The 13,720-nt window shown below is 33.8% G+C and overlaps 2 protein-coding genes and 2 non-coding genes across 5 annotated transcripts; 3 read left to right on the plus strand and 1 right to left on the minus strand.

The window, feature by feature from the left end:
- Positions 1–2,972: 2,972 nt before the first annotated feature.
- On the minus strand, positions 2,973–4,778 carry LOC130718920 (transcription factor bHLH118-like). 2 transcript variants are annotated; one of them, XM_057569571.1, is made up of 3 exons: positions 4,445–4,778; positions 3,642–3,995; positions 2,973–3,351 (listed from the first exon to the last, which is right to left on the minus strand). In XM_057569571.1, exons 1-3 carry the CDS (start codon positions 4,595–4,597, stop codon positions 3,277–3,279), a joined length of 582 nt encoding a protein of 193 aa, XP_057425554.1. In that variant the 5' UTR covers positions 4,598–4,778; the 3' UTR covers positions 2,973–3,276. The 2 variants fall into 2 exon arrangements, with proteins under 2 accessions (XP_057425554.1, XP_057425556.1); XM_057569573.1 differs by having other exon boundaries at positions 2,973–3,383; positions 4,445–4,777.
- A 3,408-nt stretch (positions 4,779–8,186) lies between these two features.
- On the plus strand, positions 8,187–8,260 carry TRNAI-AAU (transfer RNA isoleucine (anticodon AAU)). The gene has a single exon. It is a non-coding gene; the product is annotated as a tRNA-Ile (tRNA).
- Positions 8,261–10,780: 2,520 nt separating this feature from the next.
- LOC130718916 (transcription factor bHLH36-like) lies at positions 10,781–12,375 on the plus strand. The gene is made up of 3 exons (XM_057569568.1): positions 10,781–11,193; positions 11,600–11,920; positions 12,004–12,375. Exons 1-3 carry the CDS (start codon positions 10,876–10,878, stop codon positions 12,088–12,090), a joined length of 726 nt encoding a protein of 241 aa, XP_057425551.1. The 5' UTR covers positions 10,781–10,875; the 3' UTR covers positions 12,091–12,375.
- Positions 12,376–13,574: 1,199 nt separating this feature from the next.
- On the plus strand, positions 13,575–13,648 carry TRNAI-AAU (transfer RNA isoleucine (anticodon AAU)). The gene has a single exon. It is a non-coding gene; the product is annotated as a tRNA-Ile (tRNA).
- Positions 13,649–13,720: the final 72 nt, after the last annotated feature.

Consider the following 13,720-nt stretch of genomic DNA (forward strand, 5'->3'; position numbering starts at 1 on the left):
TAAGATTATTTGTTTGGTCAACTATAAAAAGGTATAAAAAGGTATCTAAGAGTTTTAATTATTCACACTTCACTTAATTTCTATTTTATTCGACAATTTTTAAATTTTTTTATGTCTATCACTTCATTTTATCTATCACAGCAAAAAAAAATCATTTTATTTTTCATTTCTTTCTCGTGTTTCTTTCACTTTTGGTGTAAGTATATAGAAATGTGAACAAAGACATTAATATATCTTGTCTAGAAAAAACAAACATTAATATGACGGTGAACTCGAGGCCAAGAATTTTCCACGTCTTGATTGAGAGTGGAAAGTGAGAGTGGGGATTTGAGATCAATAAGAATGAAATTAAAAAATGAAGTGGATGAAAAGGATATGATGAATAATGTTATTGTAATGGATCGGATTTCAGTTATTGAATTGTCTTTTGCTTTTGAAAAAAATTACTATGAATAAGGCAGTGAAAAAAGAAAGAAAAAAAAGGAGAAGTGAGATGTGAAAGTTATGACTTATGAAAGAGTAATTTCTTATTCTTTTTTCTAATTTTTTTATAAGTATTTTATGTTTTTAAAATTGAGAAAATAAAAAAAATGAAATGGAGAAAATTAAAAATTAGTTTGTCATAATATGTTTTTTAAAACTTTCTTATTAATTTAAGTTCTTAAAACTAAAATATCAAATCAAATCATAGGCATATAACGTGCTTTTATAAAAAAAAATGTTTATTGTGAAAAAAATGTTTAATGAGCTACAGCGCAAATAAAAATTGGGAAAAAATGTTTGAATAAGACGTGTTACAACGTTAAAAAACACTAACATAAAAATAAAAAAATGTAAAAAAAACATCTAAAAAATGTTCAGAGATTTTTTTTTAAAATTAAAATAATAAAACAGCTTTGAAAACCAATTACGACAAATATTTTTTTTTTCCAGTTTTTACAAACAGAAAACAGTTTTCACATGAGAGATGTTGAAAGAAGTAGAATGAATTGGCTTGAGGGTATCTTTAATTCATTGCATCCATGGAGTCCAAATGAAGTTCTAGGACAAGAGTTGTCTAGTCAGATGTAGAGTCCTTTGGGTCTCTGAACTAGAGAATGCTTCGGTAAATTAATCTGCCAATTGGTACCTACTTTTTATTGATGAAGGACAATATTGAATTTCGAAGATGAAGTCTATTTATAATCATAGAACAGTAAAGATAAAGGACAAATTGTAAGATGCAAAGTTTTTAAAGGAGCCTAAAAGGGCTAAAGACTTCACGGCTATATTTTTCAAGTCTACGACTACACTTTTGAACAGCTGAAAAAACAAAAAATGTTGATACAAGCACCTCCCCCATTGTAAAAGTCGGTATAGCTCCGATAAATAATTTCTCATTCTGAACACGGGGGGCTTTTCATTTGTTTGCGACACAACTGAGCAGGAAGATCCAGCCACTGGGGTCCCATTTGAGGAGCTTCAATCTGCTGAACTGGTCCCAACAAAGGGATAATGAGTCTTGGTGGCAGCATAGTTGTTGGGGTATGTGTTGGGTCTATTATTCAGGAAATTCCCTTTTCTTACCTGGATTTGTCAACGAACAAGCTAGGATTACAACGTTGTTCTGTTTGTGCCGAGGTGTTCTCGTGCCAAGTTGTAGAGACAATGTTTGATTGGCTAGGATGATGCTCCTTTTGCATAGGCTGGTTCTTTACAACGTTGTTCCGTTTGTGCCGAGGTGTTCTCGTGCCAAGCTACTCTTGTTCGGGCTTTTGGTGTGTTATGGGTTTGTCGTTGGTGGTCATTAGAGTATGGTTCGATTTTGTTACGCCTTTGGTCGATGTCTTGGGCTAATTCTTGTCTCCTCAATGCTAATATGAGGTTCTGTTTTTGCTGGGTTTGCGAGGCTTCCTCTCACCGCATCTAGGTCCCCGACAGAATCCTGCTTTCGTTGGTCGTTTAATGCTTGATTTGGGGTAAGGCCCTTATGGTTGTGTTTATCGGTTAGTGTACTTTATAGTGTTTTATGGGACGAGCTCGTTTACAGGTTTGCTTTTTAGCATTTGGGGGACTTTTGCTCACATTGTTATGTGATATTTGTACTATATATTGATCATTATCTATCAATCAATTCTTCTATTTTCTATATTAAAAAAAACCATTATGACATTTCAATTTTTCACACTTGATTTTATAATTTTTTTAATATTTATCCATCTTTTTTCTGTTTTTCTTATCACAACGCTTTTAAACTAATGGTTTATACACGGTTATAACTCAAAATATAACTAAAATAACACTTTTGTTCACAAATCATTTCGGCATTTTCACCTCCACTTTAATGAAATAGGAAGAAAAGAGAGAGAAATAAGTGAAATTATAGGTGATGTAGAAAGAAATTAAAAATAGTTAAAATAAGATAGAAAAGAAAGTGGAGTGTGAATCAATCATTACTCTTATCTTATACTTTTCTTCATGATGCATACTAAGTATTACTCCCTCCGTTCCTATTTATCTGTCCACTTTGAGAAAAATAATTTGTTCCTATTTAACTGTCCATTTAGCATTTTAAGAGAGCATTAAATGATGTTTTTACAACTAATACCCTTATCAGAACAATAAATGAAGAAAGATAAAATGCAATCTAAAGGGTAAAAATGAAAAACAAATACTACTTTTATGAAAACTAACAAAATTAATTGCACTCCTTAATATGTGTGTTTCTTCTCTTCCTGAACAGTTAAATAGGAACAGATGGAGTAACTAATACCAAGTTGAAGCAAGGAAGGATCTAAATAGAATCTGAACTGTCTAGAAATCAAAGTCGAAAAAATTAATAAAACTGTTAATTCTTGAAGCCACCATTGTATTAGTATATACTTGATCTACTCTTAAACAGATCAATGAGTCACACGGCTATATCTTCACAATCCTTGTGCCTATCCTTTGCAACTATTTTAAAATCTAACAAAAACATCAAACATCAGCAATTATGTTTAACAAATCTTGATTTTTAAACATCCAAAACTTACAGGGACTCAACATACACCACATTATACATCACAACTATGAGTTATCTATTTTCTCATCATTTCTTAAATTGGATGCAGACACTCCACGAAATATTTTCTCCACATCATCAGGCAAACTGAGAATCCTGGTCACTACTCACACATTGACTTCAGTAGTAAGAAATTGACATTAGAAGTACTACATAACAGGTACAAAGTATATGCGTAAATCAACAAAGCAAAGTTTAGCTAGAATATAATAGTGATCATTAATTAGCACTGATCACAAATCCCACATGGTCCTCTCAACCGGCATAGTTACCTTGACAAGATTGCTTGATCCAATCTGTGTTGAAGCCTAGCAAGATCAAGGCATGTCAGGTCCTTCACCTATTCAACAATTTTATATACTCATAAAAGTGTAAATGTCCAAACTCTTATATATATATATATATATATATATATATATACACCCTAGATTAATAGCACACTACAAGAAAAGAAAATCAGAAATTAGAGTGGGAAAAAATCGATACTAATTAGTAATTAGCATTGGCATCAGATGCTAAATTTTGACGCTATTTCCTGTAGTGCATACTGCAAAGATACAAGAGTATATCTTAATTAATTAATTAGCTAGTTAATTACCTCAGACTTGATAGTATGAAAGATTCTCCCATTTACTAAGGAAGAAACACAGCTAACAACATCACATCCTTCTTGAAGCAATATTTGCATCAAAACTGATAAACGTGTACTGTTTTCTTCAAAACCACTACCGTACACTGCAACTTCCACACCGCCTGGAATGAGATTGATGCTGACACACTTCCCTAGTGCACTTGAATGATCTGCTCCAACAGTTTCAGTTTTAACAAAACTTAAATTTACCATCATCTCTTTGAGTTCATCTCTCTTAATTTGAAGTGCATTGATCTTTTGCTTCAGAAATTGGACATGATTTACAGCCTCCCCTATGAGATCTGATACAGAACGCTTTCCCTGTAACCACACATGAAGATTCAAACTCTTGCTTTTCAAAAAAAAAAAAATGAAGATTCAAACTCTTAAAACCAAATTAAACACATTTTTTTTGTTAAACAAATTTGCAATTTGATTAATGACACTCCCCATAGTATAAAGAGTGAGGGAGAGAGCTCTATTGATCTAATGACTTATCAGTTATCACATGTTTGGATATATACACTTCATTTTTCTCTGAATCAGTTCTCGTATCCAGAAACAAATTACAGAAGTTTAATTTTCTTAGAATTAATTTTGACTTCAGAATAAATTATACTACTTAGCATAAAACTAAAACTATATATTAATACAAAAACCAAAGTATAGCTAGCTAGCCTAGATTAGAAACTAGGATGTTGAAAATGTGATAAATTAATATAAAATATTGGTGGTGTATATAAGAGGAAACATGGAAGTTAAATAAAGACCTTGATGAGCTCAAGAGGGAGTGAAGAGCGGAGAGAAGCACATAGAACCGACATTTGGGTCCTCCTTTGTCTTTCAACTTCCCTACGATTGATCTTCTTTTCATCGTTGTCAGAAGTTGAAGATATGATACGTTGAATCTTATCTTCCGCCATGGATTTTCTGATCAGAGGATTGTGATAAGTGATTATTTCTGGCCCAAAATCTGATCTTGTTGAATAAATAAAATAGATTCTCTTGCTCTGGTATTGGATATTTGGATATTTCTAAAGAGGGAATCCCTGTCTGTATAGCTGGAAAGGGAAAAACATTGAACCTTCACTCCGATTATGACACTCAATCTTGATCAGGTTCCTCATTTTTCTATGTAATATTATTTAATTTTACTTTTCTTTTTCGTAAATTATTTATTTGTGATTTATGCGCATGTTTAATTGCATACTAAACAACTCACCTAGTAGTACGTAGTAGGTACGCAAGCACATTGTAATCCCTTTAATTAATAAAATAGTATATGGTTTCTTGGCCTCTAGGGTTTCCGATGTGTTTAATTAATTAGATGATATATTGCAGCATCTCCTCTGAGAGCATATGAAAAAGGCAATTTGAGTTATATATAAAACAGTGAAAAAGACAGATGATGTTAATGGTCAGTTGTAGGGCTTTGGATAAATATCAACGATTAGAAAGGACACCATTAAGGTCACTTTGCAAGTGCCTATATATAAAAAAATGTTCACTTTGCCACTTTGCAAGTGTAGCCAATTTAGTCCAAATTAAATGACATACAAATCAATAGGCTTTGTCTAAACTCTAAAGTACGTCGATCACCAAAATAAGTAGTGTATTCGTACATTTTGCTTATAATTTGTAAACTTCAATTCTTATCAATGTATATTGAGTTCTGATTCACTCACATTTAAAAAAAAAATCACTTCATTTCCATTTAATTTTGTTTTTATTTCTCTCCTCATTTTCAATTATATGTCATATCAAATCTCATATTTCCTCTTTATTTTCTTTCTATCTCTCTCATCTCTCCACCATTTCCACCTCAAAATGAAGTGTGAAGAAAATATTTTTTATGTATATTAATAAGTGTGCATTAATATGGTTGGTATAACTTGTCTTTGTTCACGATTTTCCATTCTGTTTTTTCTTTTTCTTTTGCCTCTGTTTCTTGCTCTGGTGAAGCTCTGTTATCCCCTTTTTCTCTTTCTCTCTTAGTATTTTTTCTTTTGTAATTTATCTAAGGATTGAAGTATCTCTTATACTTTTATTAATTAATTTTTGCCTCACCTAAAAGAAAAAAGCACAGCTTATTGACAGGTAATTCATCTAGTGTTGAAATACATCACTTATATATCAAGGTGTCGGAAAGCAGAACACCCCAAATCAATAATAAAATATTTTATTTATATCAATTATTTGGCTTTTGAAAAAAAAATGTTCTGATTGAAAATAACTTGTATTGTACCTTGCGGATGAAGAAGAGAAAAAAAAAAGTGGAAGAAAAGAGATCGTAAGCGATTACGTTGTGATTCAAACTAATACAAAAAAGTTATACATAATCTTAAAAAAAATCAATGGGGAAGATTTGACTGATTAAAATTAATAACACGTGAGTGAACTAAATTCTAATAGATGATATAGGTTCTCAATTTGATTTCTTTAATAAATTTAGAGAACTAAAACATATTTAAGACATACATTTATCATGGCTTATAAAATATACTATAAATTTATCATTATACTAGTTAATAGAGATAAATAAATCACGATTAATTAAAGAAACATGAGTGATACTGTACCAAAACAACTAAGTAAGTAATATAATTAAGGGAGGTTATGTGCTTTCAAATTGGGGGGGGGCAACATGTTTGTCGGCAGGCAGTGACTTGCCCGTTGAAGTAATTAATTAATATAATTCTCTTCATCACACTAATTATAGACAAAAAGGTAAAATAATTATGTATTTGCTATATTATGTATTTGCTATATATCACGTGACCACAATTCTATTGGCATTTTTTCTCTCATTATTTTGGTCATCATGTCACTTCTTTAAGTGGTACTAATATCTTTATATATTTTAATCTAAAGAGCCACAACTTTTGACCTAAATAAGTGATCAAGGCTAAGTTATTGTGTCGTAAACACTGTTATAACCACTCGTTATTATTACTCTCATGCTAGCTGCAATCATCCCCTACAATTTGGTCGGAAATTAGGGATAGATCATAACAACCATTTAAGTAAAAAAAAAAAAGAATGAACATTAAACTAGCTACTGAGAAATGACACTCACTTTTCTAACTATATTAATACTCATATAAATGTGTTGTGAGAGTCGGAAAGATCGACCCACCCCTTTATCCGACCGAACTATTGACTTGGGACAATCGGATACAAGACCGATCGCTCCACAAACCGAGCGTGAAAGACTCATCTAACACAAACTGGGGATGAGATTTGGATCATCTCTCCCACCCCATCGCTGAACCTAGACTTCAACTGCATAGGACTAGGAACAAGGCCTGAGGTTTAGCCCTTGGTTACTAGGAACCCCTAGCCATAAGATCTCTTAGGACAGCAGGAGCTCCAAAGAGATCAAACGACGGAGAATCGCCTAGGACCTAGGCACTCATGCCTTTTCTTGGGCCTATCCTAGCCCTCAGTCAGATATAAAAGGGCTCCCTCACCAGGAGTCAAGGTAAGACATTCTAACTCCAAAACTTAGAGATCTTTTCCATCTGGTTCCTGAACTAACTTTGCCATAGGAGTGCGTGCCTTTGCAGAACCTCATCCAAACTCAACCATAGTGCTCTGGCACACCTCCTCCACCCATTTTAATTTCTTGGTGTTGCACCCCTACTCTTCTCAGTTCAACGTTAACCAGTCCACATCTCCTTCCACCCACTCTCGCAGGTGTTCTTGGCCATTCCCCCGATCAAAATGGTAGCATCAAAATTTAAAAAGTGGTATAAGAATTTTCACTAACTGGGGTGTTTTACGTGGGGTAGAATTAAAAATTCTCTATTGAGAATTGACTCATTAACGAAATTTAGAGCCCGCAAGTTTTATTTTTAGGCCAAATATTTAGTTTATAATGATTTGATTTAACGAGTATTGTAAAAGGATTTAAAGGGATTGTTATATGATTTATGAGGATTCAGTTGTAAAATAAGAATTAATAGAATCTGGTATAAATAGAATAACAATGTAACCCTTAAAGTGTGCTAGTATGCACCAGGAGTGTGCGTAGTACACCGCAGTTGGGTGGTGTGCAAATGTGCTGCAATTAGGCGGTGTACGATTGTACACAACAATTAGGTAGTTGAGAGAAACTGATATTGAACAATTGAGAGAAATTACTATTGTAAACACAACTGTTTATTGATAATCAATAAAATAAGTTATAGTTACTCTATAGTCGCAGAGGTAAGCACAATTTGCCAAACTGTGTGACCAAAGTTTTATGTGCGGTTTATTTATGCTTTCTCGCTCTATCGTGTTGTCTGAATCAAAAGGTGCTCATATCCCCTAGTTGCCGGCTCTTATCTTGACTCTGAAAATGCTAAGACCAGATTTGTTTAGCTTTGCATTTGCATGCTGAAGTTCTTCTTTTGTTTTCAATGTTACCTTCAAAATTCAAGATTATTTATTAAAATAGTTAATAATTGTTTTAATAATTAGTAACTTTGAAATTATTTGAACTAAATTACATATTGAAAATTATCAATAGGCCTATTAGCTCAGTTGGTTAGAGCGTCGTGCTAATAACGCGAAGGTCGCAGGTTCGAGACCTGCATGGGCCATCTATTTTTTGTTTTTTATACTATTGACGTGCCAAGTATTTTTATTAGCATTTTAATATTTATTGATATTTTATTTTTAAAAATACTTACAAGTCATCAAGACTAGTCACTCTCATCAACAAATTGATCACAACATCAAGGACACTAATAAGAAGAAGAGGTTTAGTCAGGATTGCAGTTTAATGGGTCGGGGGTTTTCATTCTCAAGGAAAATCTCAAGGCCTTGAAAACAAAGTTGAAGTCATGGAATGCTGAAGTGTTTGGGGATTTGAAGAGAAGAGGAAAAGATCTAGCACGGAAACTGGATGAGTGGGACAAGAAAGTGGAGGAAGTGGGCCTTAGTGAGGGGGAAGCAAAGGAGAGAAAGGAGGCAAAAGCTGGGTGGTGGAAGGTGGCCAGATTAAATGAATCTCTTCTCTACCAAAAATCTAAAACTAGGTGGATTTAGGAAGGGGATGTCAATACCAAGTATTTCCATTCTCTCATCAAATGGAAAAGAAAGAAAAACATAGTGGTGGGACTCAATATTGAGGGCTCTTGGGTTGAGGATCCGGTGCACTTAAAACCTAAGGTAAAGGAGTTCTTTGAGAATAAGTTCCAGAGGGATGTGGATATAGCACCAAAGCTAGAGGGTGTTCCTTTTAACCAACTATATCAGGAGGACAATGTATTCCTTACGGCCTGCTTCGATTTGGAGGAGATTAAGGAGGCAGTGTGGGATTGTAAAGGAGATAGAAGCCCAGGTCCGGATGGCTTTAATTTCAAATTCATCAAGTATGTTTGGTATTTCCTTCAATCTGATTTCAAGCGGGTCCTGGATGATTTTCACCGTAATGGAGCCTGGCCGAAAGGTAGTAATGCTTTCTTCTTAGCTCTTATACAAAAATCTGAGGTTCTTCGGGTCTCAATGACTTCAGACCTATCTCCCTTGTGGGTTGCATCTACAAAGTTGTTTCCAAGATTCTCTCCAAAAGGTTGAAGAGGGTGTTACCTAAGTTGATTGATGCCAACCAATTCGCATTCTTAGGGGAAAGGAATATGCTAGATAGTGTGTTGATCGTCAATGAAGTCAAGGATGAAGCGAAGACCAAAAAGATCCCAACTCTTATCTTCCACCCATACCATAATGGCATAAGTGTCCGTGTTCCTAGCCAAAAAGCCAGCAACAGTATTACCCGTGCGACGAACAAAATAAAGAGAAACAAAATAAAAAAAGCACAAATTAATAAACGACAATCTCTAATAAGAGTACTCAAATAAGACCGACCCTCCTCATTCATCTTCAAAAAGTTAAAAAGTTGCAAGCAATCCGTCTCTAAAGCAATCCGACAAAAACGCAAGTCAAGTGCCAACTGCATCGTCCATCACATAGCCATAGCTTCCGCCAAGAGAGGAGAGCTAATAGGAACGGGTAAAGAGCATGCAGTAGCCATGACCTCTCCCTCAATGTTGTGAGCAACCATGCCTAGACCCGCGGTGCTTGGGTGGATTTTGTAGAGTGTGAATAGAGTTTATTCAATCATGATATACAAAGTACCAATAATGAGTCCACTCTTGAATACTACTAATATTGGACAATTCTACCATCAATTACCCATTTTAAAAACGTCCACTTACTAATAATAGTTAATGCATATTATTTACTAGGGGTGCGCATGGGTTGGGTTGGATGGATTTTTAGGCTAATTAAGATCCAAACCGATCAAAATTGTTTGGGTTGGGTTGGGTTGGATTTCATGAATTTTTACCTTCGGACCCGATCCAACCCAATCCGACGATCTTTGGGTTGGTTCGGATGGGTTAATTGGATCGACATATTAAAATAATAATGAATTTAGAATATTGAAAAAAATAGAAAAAACCAGTAAATTTGTTATAGTACCATATAGCATAAAAAGGACACAAAACATTGTACTAAATAGCATGAAATAGTATTACGTAAATGACATATAGTCAAATAGCATGAAAAACAACCACGACAATGAAATCAAATTAATCAATACGACAATGACATAGATAGTTAGAATTTAGATGTATTTCATTCTCCGATATGCCAAATAAAATTGAAACAAAGAGTGAAGACCGTGTAAAGTGAAACCGTGAAATAAAATTAGAGTATTAGAATTTTGAGGCAATTATTAAAAATGTATATCAAATAATATATTATTATTGTATGTTTGGATTTCGAGGTTGGGTTGGGTGGATTGTTATTAAATCCGATATCCGATCCGAAGTTGATTGGATTATAATAAAATCCGTCCAATTGACCCGTTTAACCAATCCAACCCGCATTTTTTCCATTGGATTGGGTTGGATCGGGCTGGTTCATTGGATCTACCCGACCCATGTGCACCCCTATTATTTACAATACACTTATTAATTATTATGTCCTTAAAGAAATTTAAATAACAATTCATTTAACTTAACTTGTAAATCAAATTGTCATTCGGGTTGTTGATAAAGTCACTAATAATACTATCACTTTCCCCCTTGTTGTGTGGGGAATATTATTTAATTTATTTGGTACAAGGTCCCTACGATCCCTTCTACTTCATTATCATCTACATACCAAAAATTGATCTGAACAATCAGTCGAAGAGGTGACGTGACCAATCATGTTTCCTTTACAACGAAGCAATAAGCTGGCGACCCCGTTTTCAAATAGTGTCCGCCACCGGCAACACAAAATCTCCGAAGATCAGATCCTCGATGATTGTGATTCCCTGGTTGTTGATTTCTCTGATAAAAAACTCTCTAGTGGCCGCACCAAGAGAATACTTTATCATAGTACTGCTGGTACGACTCATGCTAATAACTCTGAAGAATTTAAGAAGAAAAAGATGGTTCATAGAGAGATTGAGAAGCAAAGGAGGCAAGAAATGGCTACCCTTCATGCCTCTCTTAGATCCCTCCTCCCTCTCCACTTCATCAAGGTGAAATATCTATTTTCCATATGTGCTCTTTTTTTTTCAGCTCAGTTTGATCTTTCAAGTAATTGACAAGATCTTCCCACTCATAGTTTCGAGTATTTTGTATGAAAAAACTCAGCTCGCACTTATCTTGACATAAATGCTGCTAGCTCGAACATGATTGATTTTGATAGAGAATTTAGAGCTTTGTTGATAAGATTGACAAACCCTTTTGAAATCAGCTTAAATTAATTTTATTTCCATTAGTAAGAACCCAAATGGGGAGGTCTCTATGTGTTTATTTATTGTGTGTCATCACTCTTCACACAAACCCTAGATTCTTCTCTCCTGATTTATTGGAGTGCTTGAAGTTTTGTGACTTAATTATTTTCTAACTTTAGGGTTACTCTAATTAATAATGGGCTTTCAGGGAAAGCGTTCTTTATCTGATCAGATGAATGAGGTAGTGAATTACATAAACCACCTGCAAAAGAACATAAAAGAGCTCAGTGACAAGAGGGATGAACTTAATAATCTCTCCAATATTCTCAAGAAGGACCATGCATCTGCTAGTTTCACTTTCCACCAGAGTGATGGATGTGTGGGAATTGAAATCACTAGTGGCTTCAGAGAGGAAGAAGGGTTACCAGTTTCGAAATTGCTGGAAATTTTGTTAGAAGAGGGGCTTGAAGTTGTTAGTTGCATTTCAACCAAAGTTAATGGAAAATTACTCCACAGTATGCAGTGTGAGGTATGGAGATCCAGGGAATGTTATCATTTTGTTTTCTTATTTTACAAATCTTACTCTAATATTTTTATGTTTATCCTTCACAGGTTAACAGCAATTCCGAAAGTGTAGATCTAACTGAGCTGAGAAGGAAAATTTCCAATGTTATTCAATCATTTTCATGTTCTGATTAACTATGTGTGGAATTGGAAATAGGTGACTCATCTTCCCAATTACAGAAAATTAAAAAATTAGGCTTAGTCTGAGGTATATCATCTAACTGCTTGTAACTAATCGAGTGTGGCTTGTAACTGCGTATAATAAGATTTGTGACTTACATTAAAGTTTGTAAACATGTTACAGGTTAGAAACATGTATCTTTTACCCAACAATTGGTTAACCTGTTGGAATAACTCGTTTGTGACATGGTATCAGAACTATGATTAAGTTGTTTAGAGTTTGATCTTTACTATCAGCAATTACTTTTATAAAAAGTTGAATTTCTGTACATAGTAGGTGACTTGTGCATTGTACATACTCCATGACTTCATGCCAAAATGAACTCTTAGATAAGGGAGCATGAGAAGTTACAATATTTGTTATACATGATTATAAACTAAACTTAATAACTTACCAGCAGTGTAACAAAACATGTTATGTTTGGTGCATGCATGATCCAAAAGATTACTGATTGCCAAGGAGTGTATGGTCTAGTCAAAAACCTTAGTTAAGGCAATTTAACATCCGGCTATAACACTTATGAACCTTTATTTTGCTCTCCAACTCCGTTACATAGAATCTGTGGCTAGTTTTTATAGGCGTAGCAAAATATATAGTTTCATATCTTTGTATGGCTCTATATAAATTTTTCCTGGAACCTTTTCGGTGTATATGAGTCATATCTTTTATCATATTGCTTGCATTTAGCTTACTAATATGAGCAGTTTTACTCATAAACCACGGTTTTACAAGTAACATCTGGCACATATAATTCACAATCCATGTGTTAAAATTAAATTTCAGACAAATTATTCTACTTGTGAACAATGTTTTTCTTTTTACGGTGGGCAAAGCATATTAATAATAATTCCACCAGTATCTATATTTTTTATTGAGTGAATGCTTGCAAATATCGGAAGATGTGTCGTAGAAGCCTTTTTTAGTTAGTTTAAGTCTATCAGAAGGACCATATTAGAGTGATTATATAATTGAATTTAAATATGGACTTCAGGCTAAATGTAGATTAGTTATAACTTCTGTATTGTTTGTGTTCATTTCTTAGCAATATATATGTAGTTTAAGTGCTTGAATCATATATACAGCAGAATAAATTAAAGTAATATTAGTTACCTTACAAAAAAATTAAGTATTTGATATTTGTTTTTATTCTGCGTTTGGATTTTTGTTGATCGCTATAAGATAATTGCCATGCAAGCTAATTTCAAAATATTTTTGTGTTTATTTTTTTCATTAAATAAGTCTCTCATGATGTGAATTGTGGAGAAAAGCAAGTAATAATACCCATTTGGCGTTAAGAAAATTGCTCCCAATCTGATCACTCGTTGCTAGATTTGTTGGAATTAAGTTGGCGGTTTCTATGAATGAAGTTCAGTTCTTTTTTATTATTAAAATAATCAATAGTTATTTATAATTAATTATATATTATTTAATATCAATTGGCCTATTAGCTCAGTTGGTTAGAGCGTCGTGCTAATAACGCGAAGGTCGCAGGTTCGAGACCTGCATGGGCCATGTTAAATTTTTCGTTCTTTTTTTTTTGTTAATTTGCTTGATTTTTCCCACTAACACATGAACACAAAGAGA

Source organism: Lotus japonicus, chromosome 5 (assembly GCF_012489685.1).
Source record: "Lotus japonicus ecotype B-129 chromosome 5, LjGifu_v1.2".
In the NCBI taxonomy this organism is placed as follows: domain Eukaryota; kingdom Viridiplantae; phylum Streptophyta; class Magnoliopsida; order Fabales; family Fabaceae; genus Lotus; species Lotus japonicus.